The 14,444-nt window shown below is 45.4% G+C and overlaps 1 protein-coding gene and 1 non-coding gene across 2 annotated transcripts; one reads left to right on the top strand and one right to left on the bottom strand.

Annotated features, from left to right (window-relative positions):
* Window positions 1–844: 844 nt before the first annotated feature.
* LOC120965710 (small nucleolar RNA Z247) lies at window positions 845–982 on the bottom strand. The gene has a single exon (XR_005758735.1). It is a non-coding gene; the product is annotated as a small nucleolar RNA Z247 (small nucleolar RNA).
* A 1,430-nt stretch (window positions 983–2,412) lies between these two features.
* Window positions 2,413–4,375, top strand: LOC120964349 (F-box protein At4g09920-like). The gene is made up of 3 exons (XM_045228393.2): window positions 2,413–3,601; window positions 3,730–3,870; window positions 3,973–4,375. The coding sequence occupies exons 1-3, from the start codon at window positions 2,648–2,650 to the stop codon at window positions 4,288–4,290; spliced, it is 1,413 nt and encodes a 470-aa protein (XP_045084328.1). The 5' UTR covers window positions 2,413–2,647; the 3' UTR covers window positions 4,291–4,375.
* Window positions 4,376–14,444: the final 10,069 nt, after the last annotated feature.

Here is a 14,444-nt window from a genome sequence, read left to right as displayed (position 1 = left end):
GAAATTGCTACCACGGAGTATATTTTTACTGTTGATCTTCCTAACAACGATAGAAGATGGATGACCTAAACGTCGGTGTCAGCAATCCGAAGATGGTTTGGTGACACTGAGCACTTACTTCTTGACGTATGATCCCATGTGCTTGATGGTATAGAGACCTCTCCTACCCCTGCCTCGAAGAAGAACCCTCCTCGTTTCCCAATAATTAACAAGAAAAGAGTAGGCGTGAATTTCAACAAAAGTGTCATTACCAATGGCAAGGCAACTTGCTGGAATCAAACTTTTTGTAGCCTCAGGGACATGAAGAATATTGTTTAGATGAAGGTCATGGTCAAGGGTTTGAACAGTTGTATGACCAATGTGATCAATTGCCATACCTGCACCTGTCCAGGACCGTCAGCTTCTCCAAGTCAACGATGATATGGTTAGTTGCACCACTATCCATATACCAGCTTGTATCTACCCTATACCGGGTGCGATCATGTTGACTGAGCGCGCATCACTCCTCTAGTAAGAGTTGTCGAACCACTTCCATCACTTACCAGCTGGGTGTCCACCCTTGCCGCAAATCTGGCAAGTTGGTTCGGCCTCCTGGTTGTTGGAGTAGTTGACGCCGCTTCTATAGTTGTCGCCGCCGCCGTTGCCGCTACAGCCGGCATGGTTGCCAGGCTTGGGGAAATTGTGACCACGGTCACCACTGTTGCCCCGCCGCCTTGTTTGATGGTGTAGCTGCGGCTGCGATCACCACCGCCGGTGGCGTTGCCGTCCTACTGCTTGGTGAAGCGAGCACGAGTGGCCGCGTTGGCGGAGGACTCTGACGCCCCGCGCCGAAGATTCATAGTGGGCTCGAAGCTTAGGAGCTACGAGTCAGCTCCGGTGCAGTGACGGGCTCTACCCGCGAACACATAGCGGACACAACCGGGTTGAACTCCTCATCGAGCCCGGCGAGGATGTGAGAAACGACATCCTCTTCATCAACCTTCTTCTCTAAAACTATCAATTTATCACATAAAGAAATTATCTTACCAACATATTCACTGATGGTGGAGCTTCCCTTCTGCAGTTTTGCCAGCGCGATCCGGACGTCCACAGTGCTCGCACGCGTGTGAGAGGTGAGCATCCCCTCGATGGAGTTCCAGAGCTACGCCACCGTGTGACAGCTGACATGAGACCACTTGGATGGCCATCTCCCGCGGCAGCATGGTCAGCAGGTAGGAGAAATCCTGCTGATCTTTCGCGCGCCTTGGACTTCGTCTTTCCCATCGTCGGCGGTGACCTCAATGGTCATGGGTGGCACTGCCTTCCCGGTGTCGAGGTAGTCTACCATCTGCACCCCCTGATGGCAGAGACGACGGTGGCACACCATAGCACCTGATTACCTTTGGTGAGAGCTTCTTGGTTGCGGCGTGAGCAAATGGAGAGGAGGGGAAGGAACTTGAAGAAGTCGCCATGGATGATTTCGAGGCTAGCTCCGATTACCATGTAAGAAAGGAAGTATGGAAACGTGTGCACTCCTCCGAAGGTTGTTGGTAGGCTTGGCCCCTAATCCAAGATATACAAGATTGGGCTTATCCTTGCTAACGACCTTCCTTGTACAATAATACACACACACACGCACACACAATTATATCATGACACATTGTCACGTTAAACAACACACGTACAAGCCTATTTAACATGTGTTCTCGTGTTGGCCCATTCACAACTCACTCACTTTCTAGAATAATGTTGCTCAAAGATCTGCTGTTGGCCACTTAATGTCTACAGCCACCGGCCTAAATAGAAATTGATGGTTTCGTCCCCTGTTGTTCAAATTTGCGACATGATATTTCCCATGTCTTATCGTTGTTAATTACGTGAATATACCACCGGCCCAGCCGGAATCTTGGCTATGTGGAGCTTCGCTTAGGTTGATGGTCTTCATTTTAAAATTTTGTTTGATGGAGAACTGGATTGTTGGGGAGGGATGAGAAGTAAAGAGAAAGGTGGAGGAACCAACGGTTGACATGAAATATGACTGAAACAGAAAACAAGCACCGGTGTGGAGGAAACCATTGCCCTTCTCATGATCCTTTTCATAGAATCGCCACTGTCAAAACTGTCGGAACACTGTAATGTATTTATCCCTCGTTACTGATTGGAGAAGCACAAAATCCCATAAAATGTCAGAACACTATAATATATTGGTCCCTCATTCCCGACTTGCTGCCGTCCCGGCGATCCACCGTCTCCTCGCTGTCGCTAGCTTTGACGCCTTCTCTTCTGCAACAAAATAAGGCAAATTAAAGCTGCAGCTGGACGTATATCCTTTTTGTTGGAAGCATGCGTCCCCGCTAGCTGGTGAGCAGCGGGGTTTTAGCACGGTTGATGAGTGATGAATGAAATTCCAAATTTGCAGAAGAAAAAAGGGGGACGCTATTGACCTGGGCCGCCCAGTGCAGGTTTGGTCCCATGCCCACATGTCACATCGCGGGCAGTTTCTACTTGCTCGATCACGCCAGCTTACCATTTACTCACATCGGACAGTAGGGTTCGGCTGTCATCCTCAGAAGCTTCCCTCGTCCTGCTCCGAACCTGACCTCCACCACCAAACTCCCAAACCTAATTCTCTTCACCGCCGGACTAGCAGCCGTCTCTGCCCAAGGAGATGGAGGCCGGCGGTAGTAGGAGGAGTGCGACTACCAGGAAGAGGAAGTCAGCCGCACTCAAGGGCGAGGGCAGTCCGGCTCCGGCGCCGGCGGCAGCGCCCGATCCCGGAGCGGCTGACCACGATGGAGGTGGAGACGGGCGAGATCTCCACCTCAGCGACCTCCCCGACGACGTGCTCCGGAAGATTATTTCGGTCCTCCCCATGAAGCAACGCGGTCGCACGCAGATCCTCGCGAAACGGTGGCTTCCCCTCTGGCGCTCTCTTCCTCTCAACATCGACTGCGGTGAAATCGCCCGTTCTAATCATGGTAAGCTCGGCGATGTCTTACAACGCATAATTTCCTCCCACCAAGGCGACTGCCAGCGCTTCTGCATTCGCCCACTCTTGGCCACGAACATGGAGAACGATGCTGCCGTGGACGCCTGTCTCCTGTCCCCCGCTCTGAATAAACTCAAGGAGCTTGAGTTCTACCGTCGGCCGTGGCACAATTGGCAGCGGTTGCCGGCACCGACATCTATCTTCCGTTTTTCGCCCACCCTCTGTGTCGCCCAATTCGGACATTGCACACTCACGGACGACATCGTTCAAGGGCTTCACTTCCCGCAGCTTAAGAAGCTCGGTCTTGATTATGTCTTCCTCTCGGAGTTCTCACTCAGCAGCATGATTGCCGGCAGCCCTTCTCTCGAGGTTTTGCTAATTATTCGGTGCAGTGGAGCCCGTTGCCTCCGGATCAATTCATTTACCCTTAGAAGCATTGAAGTTGGCAATTCTTCGCCAGATCCATCCATGGAGGAGCTCATCATCGAGAGTGCCCCTCATCTTGAAAGATTATTCCATCTTGATCAGAACCAGGATTTGCATGTATCAGTGCTCTCGGCACCTAAGTTGGAGTCCCTAGGTTGTTGTACTAACTCCACCAGGCTCATGTTTGGTTCCACAGATATTCATCAGGTAAGATCTTCATTTTTACCATCCTCAGCCTTCTATATAACTTGCATTTCAGTGCATACAGAAGTTACATATGATTTGCAAACCTATGTATATTATTGTCTAATGTTGGATTTCATGCTTTTATGAAGGGACCGCGCATTGCAATTGGTAGCCTTTCAACAGCACTGTGCAGAATCAAGTCTTTGCATCTCTGTATGCGTACTCTATGTTTGGACATGGTTATTGAATTGATGAGATGTTTTCCGTGCTTGGAGAAGTTGTACATTCAGGTGATGATTGTTTCACCGATAGTACATTTTGTTTGATTGCTTTATTGATCTACTTGTTGTTCTGAAGTTGTTATCTATTTGGTTTGTCGATGTTCTTTTCAGTGCCAGAAATCTGGGACAAAGAATTTGTGGCGTCGTAAGCACCGGGACCTTCTCAGATCTTTTGACATCCGTCTAAAAAAAATTGTATTGGATTGTTATCGGGCCAAAAAACCTGACATTGATTTTGTAACTTTTTTCGTACTAAATGCTACAGTTCTAGAGTCGATGACAGTTTTAGTCAAGAGGAACGATGAGGAGTTCTTGGCAAAACAGCGTCAGAAGCTTCTGCTAGAGAGCAAGGCTTCAGATGGGGCTGAAATTAATTTCGTACTCAAGGTGGACGCAAATCCTGGGACATATTATAGTATAAGTCTGTGATTTTGATTTAATGTACATATGGATGTGTGTTGTATTGGTAACTCATGAGCTTTTCATATTAGCGAATAAAAGAATTTATGATGGATGTGTGATTGGGCAATGCATATGTGAGCAATTAGTATTTAATTAGAATGCTTTCTCAACCGAAGTCTCACTTTCAACGATAGTTAGAGTTAACCCTCAAAAGGCGAAATCAAACAAAAGATACGCAAATCCACCATGTAAACACTCGGCATAGACAATTTTAGGGAATTCATATAGCCATAATGTACTTTTCACTTGTTTTCCTCAACAACAACAAAGCTTTTAATCTCAAACAAGTTGGGGTAGGCTAGAGGTGAAATCCACAACAAAGCCTTTTCACTTGTTTTCCTAAAGATGAAAAAAGAATTGAACCTTGGAGATCCATGCTTGGGTACCATGGAACATAAATAGTCATGTAATGCACCGGCCTTGGGAAAGAAATGATTGCACATATCTGACACTAGTGCTTTTAAATGACTGTGATTTATTTTTCTTTCTGAAAAAAATGATAAAGTGGTTGTCTTCCAGATTTTTCTAAAAAGGACCAACCAATCTTCTAGAAACTATAAAAAAAAATGCAAACATGACTTAGAGCACTTTGCAGTGATATCATTAAACTCTAACCAGTAGTCAAATTCCTAGCTAGATGAGGTCTATCGGTAACTTTCAAGGTATTGAACAATTTAATTCAACAATTGAGTGGTAACTGGTAAAAGATAATTCAAACGAAGGATATATGTTTATAAATCGTATATCATATAGCTAAAAGTTGCTGAACGATTGTGACATATTGACTCCTCGATGGTAGTGGAAATAATATTAGCATAAGCTGCATAACATGAATTGTGCCTATGAGGCGCTCTGTGTACTATTATTTACTCTATGAAGCTTATGTATTGACACCACTGTGTGAACGGGGGTAATCCTCCTTTCCGAAAAAAAACACACTGTGTGAATGGGGTTACTATTGAATCTGTACTAATTATATGATCAGTCTCATCACATAGAGGAGCAAATATGTGAAGTGGTAAAAAAGGATAACATGCGGTTTTTTCATTGCAAACAAGTTTTTTTCTTCACAAAACAAGGAGTACATGTCAATAAACATATAAAGGAGAAGATAGTGCATAGTGTTCTAGGATGCAGACTAAATCATTACGTATAAATCACATGGCTGTATAGTTGTTGTGTTAACCAATTGAAAATGCTTTGACATCTACATATTTGGATCTGGTTCACCTAGTTATTATTAAACCTTTCTTGCTCATTTTCGAAACAAAACAATAGCTCTTGGACTACGACGGAGGGCATGCAGGCCTGAGTATTGTACTATGTAACAATGTGTTTCTTGTGCTAAGAAAATGGGAGCAAAAACAGACAAAGGAATACCAAGCTATAGTTATGTCACTATTGTCATATGATGATTCAGTTCTGTCTTCCATTGTAGAGTACAGCAGTATTGCAATAATATTTTCATGCTTATCAAACAAATTGTCAAAATTAAAGTTGAACTTTATTAGAAGCTGGGTAGGCATTGGAAACCAGCTAGGAATGGAGTTTTTACGGTAAAATCTTTTTATATGGATCTGGTTAATTCTGGCCCAATCTCGAGATCGTTGCATATTTGGAAGATTAAGGTTCCTTTGCGCATTAAAATCTTTATGTGGTTTATCCACAAACAAGTAATTCTTACAAAGGACAACTTAATCAAGAGGAGATGGGTAGGTAGTCCACGATGTTGTTTTTGTGATCATGATAAAACAATACAACATTTATTTCTTGAATGCCCACTCGCCAAATTATTGTGGAGATCGATTCATATAGCCTTTAATATTACTCCTCCAGTTGACATTACAGCGTTGTTTGGAACATGGTTAACTGGGGTTGATACTACGGCGGCCCGTATTCGGATCGGAATATGTGCGTTTTTGTGGGCTATATGGAATTGCAGAAACGATTTGATATTTAACAGACAAAACACTTTATCTTTCTTGCAGGTCATCTTTGAAGCTACTGCTTGGATCCGTACGTGGTCCTTACTCACTCCTATGGAATCCAGGGAGCCGTTGGTTACTGGGTGCAACGACCACTGAGAGATGGTAGCACGAGCTTTATTCAACCGGTTCGGATGGCGGTCCCATAACAGGATAGGAGTCTAGGGAGCTCCTTCTTTTTGCCATTCCGGTTATGATTGTCGGCATGAACTTTATTTCCATTCTATTTTCGCTCCACTTGCGAGCTGTAATACTTTGACGACTTTGTGTTACTTTGCGAACTTTTAATAAGATGGTTGCATGCATCATCATGATGCAGAGGCCGGGGGTATGCCTCCATTTCCAAAAAAAAAATTAAGCTGGGTAGGCAAATACAACCATTTGATGAAATTTTCAGTTCAAGGGAAAAACAAAATTAAAATTATGTACGAACTGAGAAGGGGCAAAGACCGTCATATTCATATACACCCAGTTTGTAACACGTTCAAATACTGGTCAATCTACATAAGAAATGTTGCTTTATCAGAGTAACGAACATAGGTTTGGATGGGATCAATGACTTTTTATCAGGCTCCAACAATGAATAGGCCTGAGAGAGAAATGTTTTGCTATAACTGAAATACTATTGCACCTACACGGCAAAGACAATCTGACAATAAATTTAAGGTATTGTTGGTAATTTCTTAAACCATTGGGTTCTTGGTTTCTGATATGCTAAATAGGGGTTAGAGTTCCTTTATTGACATTTTCCAGTATTTCTCTGAACTTGATTAGTAGCATGCATGTTTATTCGAACTTGCTTTTATGAAGACATCTTAGTGTAGCACAGCCGCGTGCAGGCAGACAGGCAAGCTGTAGAGTATGGCACAGCATTCATCCTCACAATGATCTGTGGTCCATGCATGCATGAAAAAGTTCCTTTGGACGGGCATCACATATGCAAGGGACTGCTACACGGGCAAGATGCAGAACATGGCATACCATTTATCCAGGCCACGATCAGTGTTCCGTCAAGTAGTTTTTTGGACAGAAAGCACATCTGCCCGGCAGCAGGACCGTGCTCGTCCCGCGCCCGGCAGCCGGACCGAGCTCGTCTCGCGCCCGGTGCCCCGGACGGGTCGATGGAGGCCAGTTTTGGCCGACCTATTGGGTTTCAGTGTTGGGGGCAGCCCAGGGGTGCGAAAGGCGGGCCATTTCCGTGCGTATCTTTGGTTGGGGTTGCGGTGGGTCTCGAGCGAGGTGGTGTCAAGGTCTGGGATGCCGGGGCGGCGGCCCTGGTGGTGGTTCCGCGGTGCTCATGGGCGGAGCCCGTGGTTAGGTGCTGCCCTATGGCCATGGTCGTGTGGACGGCGTGGTCGCTGGGGTGTGGAGTCCGGTGGTGGTGAGTGGTGGCCGGGGTGAAAACCTGATCTATCTTTGGACGGGCCGGCTGCAGCAAAGCTCGTTCCCTCCTTGAAGGCGTCGTCACGGCTCTCATTGCCCGTCTTGTTGCTCCAGGGAAAACTCTGATCCTCGGGTCGGGCGGTGGCGGCGCTCTGGTGTCGTAACCTTCTTGAAGGCACCGCCTTGGAGCACACGGTTCGTCATATGTGGCTTCATCTCTTCGCGATGGCATGCTCACGGTTGAGGACTCCGGTTGCTCTTGTAGTACTAGAGGTAGTGTTGCTGCCCTCAGCGCCTTTGTATCCTGCCCTGGGTGTGTGCGTGTGTTGTGATGGAGTGCGTTTGTATCTGAGTTGTGATCGGTCGGTGCTTTATATATAAAGCGGGGCGAAAGCCTTTTTCAGTAAGCACATCTGCAATGGGTTGTTATACTGTTATACGGTTCCGCTTGTGTTATCTATGGGAGGAGCGATGCCCGAGGGGGGGGGGGGGAGTATATATCACTCTATTGGGACATCATTGGCTTCGTTATTTGCTGATAGACTCGTTGAATTTGTGCCTTTGGTGCTGGATGTGGCCTATTGGTAGTTAATATCCATGCATATGTGCCACTTCCGCAAATCCGGGGTTGTTGGTCATTACCGTTAGTGCATCGCAACCGAGGCAGAGCGGGTGCATCATGCGAATTGTTGAATTATGACGCTTGGCCATCACGTGTGTTTCTCCAGCAAAATAACATTTGAAAATGGCCATAATTGATGTGTGAGTTTGTCGTATGCCCCTTTTCGCTCGTGATGGCATGAACAGAACTTGCATGCATTGGATATAGGAATACGTGCGAGTGAGAGGGGAGACGAGAAAGTAGCAACATTTTTATTATCAACACTAATAAATTTAGCCTGCGGATGGAGGAAGTATTTAAGTTTTGCTTTCTTAACTACTCTGCAATGCTACCAATGATTACTTCTTTATCGCTGCAATTTCTATTTCGTAATGTGAAAACTGGTGCCTCTGATGCCTGCCATTGTGTCCTCTGAAACAAATCATGAGTATATGCTTCTAACACTATTAATGATGCATTATAATTGCATGTGTGCTTCCATCATAGGGATGTGATGCTTCCAACAATACAAACTCCGCTTTGTAATCCTTAGTTGGATTTCTCTTTAAGAAGCAGACGCATTTAATTTTCTTCCTTTGTGAACAATTTTATTTGTTCTCTCCAAGAGACTCCTCTTTATGGATCATGCACCTTTTGGTAGTGTGAACTGATTAGTTAAGTTTGTTTATATTATTGGCACAACTTGGTTAATTAATTGTTCTACCTGAAGAAATAAATACCCAAATTACAATTATCAGTTTACTATGGATACGATATAGTGCAGTTTTCATTTCTTTCCTGTGAAACATGTTAGTAACAGATCGAGTTCTTTTGTAGATTTTTTTGAAATGGAGGCATTGGATTTACCTCATCTCATTAATTAAGAAGAGGAGAACAGAGTTTGGTGGTTACATGATCACAAAGGTCAAACCACAAAGAGATCACTCTCCCGGTATTAAATTACCCAAATATTTTGCCCCAGCAAACACCCAGAGCCTTGCTTTCGCCTTGATCGACGCAACCACTGGCCGGGCAAGGATCCCCTTGTTGCGAAATACTCTCACATTCCATATTGCCCAATAGAGAGGCATCTTCAATGAATTGTACACCTTCATGTTGGCACCGGGTAGCCTACGACAAGAATCTTACCACTTTGGCACTGATGAAAGAGCGGACCAGGTGCCACTAGTAGAAAACAGGGCTTTGGTTCGGGCCTGGCCAGCCCATTAGTCCCGGTTCTTCACGAACCGGGATCCATGGGGGGCATTAGACCCGGTTCATGAGCCCAGGGGGCCGGCCGGGGCCTCGTGGGCATTGGTCCCGGTTCGTCTGGGTCTATTTGTTCCGGTTCTAGGCACGAACCGGGATCAATGGGCCGCGCTCCTGGCCCACAGCCATTGGTACCGGTTCGTGCCTAGAACCGGTACAGAAGGGGGGGTGTTTAGTTCCGGTTCCTACCACGAACCGGGACAAATAAGTTGCCTATATATACCCCATCGCCGCAGCAGAGCACTCCACAGTGCTTTGTTTTTTGCTGGCCGGCGAGGGGGAGGGCATTGGGTGCTCTAGCTCACCTCCTATGCACACGAGGTGTTCGATGAAATGCCGGAGCCACACTGGTTAAGCTTTCTCCTCTCGAAGCTCGACCTCGGAGCTCCATTTTTTCCGAGATTTGTCTAGGTTTAGCGGTCCGTCACGCCCCGTCCTCGTTTTCACCGCCGTCGATCGCCCGCGCCGATCTCGTTGCCGGCACCACCGTGGTGAGCCTCTTGTTCTTATCTTCTTTATGATTTTCTTACTTTAGATAGATACTTGTCTGATTTTCTTACTTTAGATAAATACTTGTCTGATTTTCTTACTTTTGACACACATAATTATATATAATGCACGCAGGTAAACTGACAATGGATGTACGGTGACAGACACACCTCCGAGTAGATTAAGGGCGTGCATGAGTTTCTCGAAGCGGCTGAGGCAAACAAGCAGAATGGTTTTATGTGTTGTCCATGCCCTAAATGTGGGAATACGATGTCTTACTCTGACCGGAAAATCCTTCACGCCCACATGCTTTACAAGGGTTTCATGCCACACTATAATGTTTGGACGAGGCATGGAGAAATAGGGGTTATGATGGAAGACGGCGAAGAAGAAGAGGACGATGACAACTATGTGCGTCCTGAATACGGTGATGCTGCAAGGGGGGAGCTGGTGAAGATCAAGAGGAACCAGACGATGTGCCCGATGATGCTGCTGAAGATCAAGAGGAACCAGACGATGTGCCCGATGATGATGATGTCCGCCGGGTCATTGTCGATGCAAGGATGCAATGCGAAAGTCAAAAGGAGAAGCTGAAGTTCGATCGCATGTTAGAGGATCACAAAAAAGGGTTGTACCCCAATTACGAAGATGGCAACACAAAGCTCGGTACCGTACTGGAATTGCTGCAGTGGAAGGCAGAGAATGCTGTTCCTGACAAAGGATTTGAGAAGCTACTGAAAATATTGAAGAAGAAGCTTAAAAAGGATAACGAATTGCCCGACAGTACGTACGCAGCAAAGAAGGTCGTATGCCCCCTATGATTGGAGGTGCAGAAGATACATGCATGCCCTAATGACTGCATCCTCTACCGTGGTGCGTACGAGGATTTGAACGCATGCCCGGTATGCGGTGCATTGCGGTATAAGATCAGACGAGATGACCCTGGTGATGTTGACGGCGAGCCCCGCAGGAAGAGGGTTCCTGTGAACGTGATGTGGTATGCTCCTATAATACCACGGTTGAAACGACTGTTCAGAAACAAAGAGCATGCCAGGTTGATGCGATGGCACAGTGAGGACCGTAAGAAAGATGGGAAGTTGAGAGCACTCGCTGACGGGTCGCAGTGGAGAAAAATCAAGAGAGAGTACTGGGCTGAGTTTGCATGTGACCCAAGGAACGTATGGTTTGGTTTAAGCGCGGATGGCATTAATCCTTTTGGGGAGCATAGCAGCAATCACAACACCTGGCCCGTGACTCTATGTATGTATAACCTTCCTCCTTGGATGTGCATGAAGCGGAAGTTCATTATGATGCCAGTTCTCATCCAAGGCCCTAAGCAACCCGGCAACGACATTGATGTGTACCTAAGGCCATTAGTTGAAGAACTTTTACAGCTGTGGAATGGAAACGGTGTACGTACGTGGGATGATCACAAACAGGAGGAATTTAATCTGCACGCGTTGCTGTTTGTAACCATCAACGATTGGCCCTCTCTCAGTAACCTTTCAGGACAGACAAACAAGGGATACCACACATGCACGCACTGTTTAGCTGACACCTAAAGTATATACCTGGACAAATGCATTCCTGGCCTTAAGAGGATGTTGTTGGGTTTTGTGTTGACTTCATTCCTGGCCTTAAGAAGATAGGTCTCCCTAAAACGCGGTATGAGGGGAGATGACTGGAAAAGGCACGCTTGGAGGGGACTCAATAATATGTAGGGACGGATATTCTTGGTCCCAAGCACACTACACAGTTCTATAGAACTCTACCTTGGTGACCCCGTATGTCGATGAACACAAGAACAGCTGCGCTCCAAACACCCGGAGCAGTGCGACGACTGGATTACATGTCAACACATCAGGACTTTCAGCAGTTGGTTGGAAACACGTCTCAGAGGTGACAACACTGTTTGTGATGAGCTGTTCTCGTTGTCCAGGGGACCATCTTCGACTGTATTGACTTACAAAAGATACAAGATAAATGGGAATACATTTTACACGATCGCCCAAGATCAAAAGAGCACCAACCAAAATAGTGGTGTCCGCTTTGATGCAGCAACCGAGAGGGGAAAGGACACATATTATGGTTACATAGTGGACATATGGGAACTTGACTACGGACATGATTTTAAGGTCCCTTTGTTTAAGTGCAAATGGGTCAATCTGTCAGGAGGCGGGGTACAGGTAGACCCACAGTACAGAATGACAATAGTGGATCTGAACAATCTTGGGTACACTGACGAACCATTCATCCTAGCCAATGATGTGGCACAGGTTATCTATGTGAAGGACATGTCTACCAAACCGAGAAAAAGAAAAGATAAGGAAGCGAATACATCATACGATGAGCCAAAGCGCCACATAGTTCTTTCAGAAAAAAGGTACATCGTGGGAGTGGAGGGCAAGTCAGACATGTCCGAAGATTATGAAAAGTTTCATGAAATTCCTCCCTTCAAAGTCAAGGCTGACCCAAGCATCCTGATAAATGATGAAGATTATCCATGGTTACGGCGCAATAAGGAAAGGACACAAGCGAAGAAAAACTGAAGACTTCCTCTCCACAACTATTATGATGATACCATGCCAACTTTCAACCTTTTCGTAGTTCATTTGAAATCCCTTTGTAACAGACGAGTTTCCGTATGAAATCCTGATACTTCAAAAGAGATTGTCCGTTTTATACACGAAGTGCGTCTAGTTTTTGCCGTAACCCTCTCAACTTTCTTGCACATGCTATGTTGATGAAATGATGATACCATGCCAACTTTCAACCTTTTCAGAGTTCATTTGAAATGCTTTTCAATTTTAGGGTCTCATAGCTCAAAGTAATCAGTAAATGCATGAAAAATGGTGCATGAAAAATAACAAATAAAATAAATAAGTAATTAGAAACAAAATAATATAAACTTTAATAAAATATATAAGTAGAAACAAAATAAAATAAACTTTAATAACATCAATAAAATTTATGAAACTAAAATTATCAAAGTATTTTCTCTTCAAAACATTTTAAGCAACCTCTAGTATTATTGAAACTAAAATTATATAAAATTGATGCAACTAAAATTATCGAAGTATTTTCTGTTCAAAATAATTAAAAGCAAAAAGAATTTTCATAAAGAACTTTTTTTGTTAGAAACTTTAATAGCAAAAAGAATTATCATAAAGTAAAATAAATAAGTAATTAGAAACAAAATAAAATAAATAAGTTTTTTGTTGTAAGTAGAAACAAAACAAAATAAATAAATCAAAAAAGAAAACAAAAAACAAGCAAAAAATAAAAAATATGCCACCTACTGGGCCACCACGGCCTGAATACGACTAGAAACCCATCGATGGGCCAGGATTCAGGCCCGCAGAAGGCCCAGTAGGCCCATCAGGCATAGCAGTGACAATTAGGCCTGTAAGCCTGCAATGGAGAGGAGCTCGAGAGGGGTGCGGCAGTGGGGCTTATAAACCACTGCGCGCCCCTCTCAAGTAGTGAGGTGGGACTAAACTTTCGACGCGGGCGCAGCAGCACAAGGCGTTTGGTCCCGGTTAGTGGCATCAACCGGTACTAAAGGGGTGCATTGGTACCGGTTCGTGGCACCAACCGGGACCAATGCCACCCCTTTAGTACCGGTTGGTGCCACCAACCGGGACCAAAGGCCACCGCTTCCCGCCCTTTGGGCTGCTGAAAAGAGGCCTTTTGTCCCGGTTGGTGGCACCAACCGGGACTAAAGGTCGCATTCGTCCCAGTTGCTGTCACGAACCGGGACCAATGCTTCATCTATATAACTAGCACTTGTGAAAATTTTCATTCAGTTCGTCTTTCCCCGCCCGACGATGCCGCTAGGCTGCCCCTCTCCGCCTCGCCGTCGCCGTCGTCGCCCTGCCTCCGACGCCATCCCGCACCGCCCCGACGCCGTCGCTGCCCCGCGCCCCCCCGCCTCCTCGTCGCCCGTCGCCGCGCCCCTCACCGTCGCTGTCGCCGCCCCTGCCTCCTCGTCGCCCGTCGCCGCGCCCCTCACCGTCGCCCCCGTGCCCTGCCTCCTCGTCGATCGCCGCCCCCTTGCGCAGTACGAGCTCATATGAATTTTCCTAATTTAGATGTGTACTTAATTTAGATGTGTAGTTTAGATGTGTAGTTAGTTGAGTTGTTGTAATTTGTTCATAAATGAATATGCAAAAGTTAGATTTTTTTTTTCTGTTCATAGATTTTTTGGTGATATTATTATTGAATAATGAAATGTTTGTGTGTTCATATATATGCAAAGAATATGTCAATTTTTTTCATAGAATTTTTCTGATTTTTTTCTGTTGTAATTTTGTTCATATAATTTTTATTTTGTTCATAGAATTTTTATGATTTTTTTCTGTTGTAATTTTGTTCATAGAATAAGAAGAGAAAGT

Source organism: Aegilops tauschii, chromosome 5 (genome assembly GCF_002575655.3).
Source record: "Aegilops tauschii subsp. strangulata cultivar AL8/78 chromosome 5, Aet v6.0, whole genome shotgun sequence".
Classification (NCBI taxonomy): Eukaryota; Viridiplantae; Streptophyta; class Magnoliopsida; order Poales; family Poaceae; genus Aegilops; species Aegilops tauschii.
The sequence above is the reverse complement of the archived record's forward strand: the minus strand, read 5'-3'. Positions and strand labels throughout refer to the sequence as shown.

Coding starts and splice junctions, on each gene's coding strand:
- LOC120964349 (XM_045228393.2), top strand. CDS start 2,648: ATGGAGGCCGGCGGTAGTAGGAGGAGTGCGACTACCAGGAAGAGGAAG. Junction 3,602..3,729: donor GTTCCACAGATATTCATCAG/GTAAGATCTTCA, acceptor GCTTTTATGAAG/GGACCGCGCATTGCAATTGG. Junction 3,871..3,972: donor TGGAGAAGTTGTACATTCAG/GTGATGATTGTT, acceptor TGTTCTTTTCAG/TGCCAGAAATCTGGGACAAA.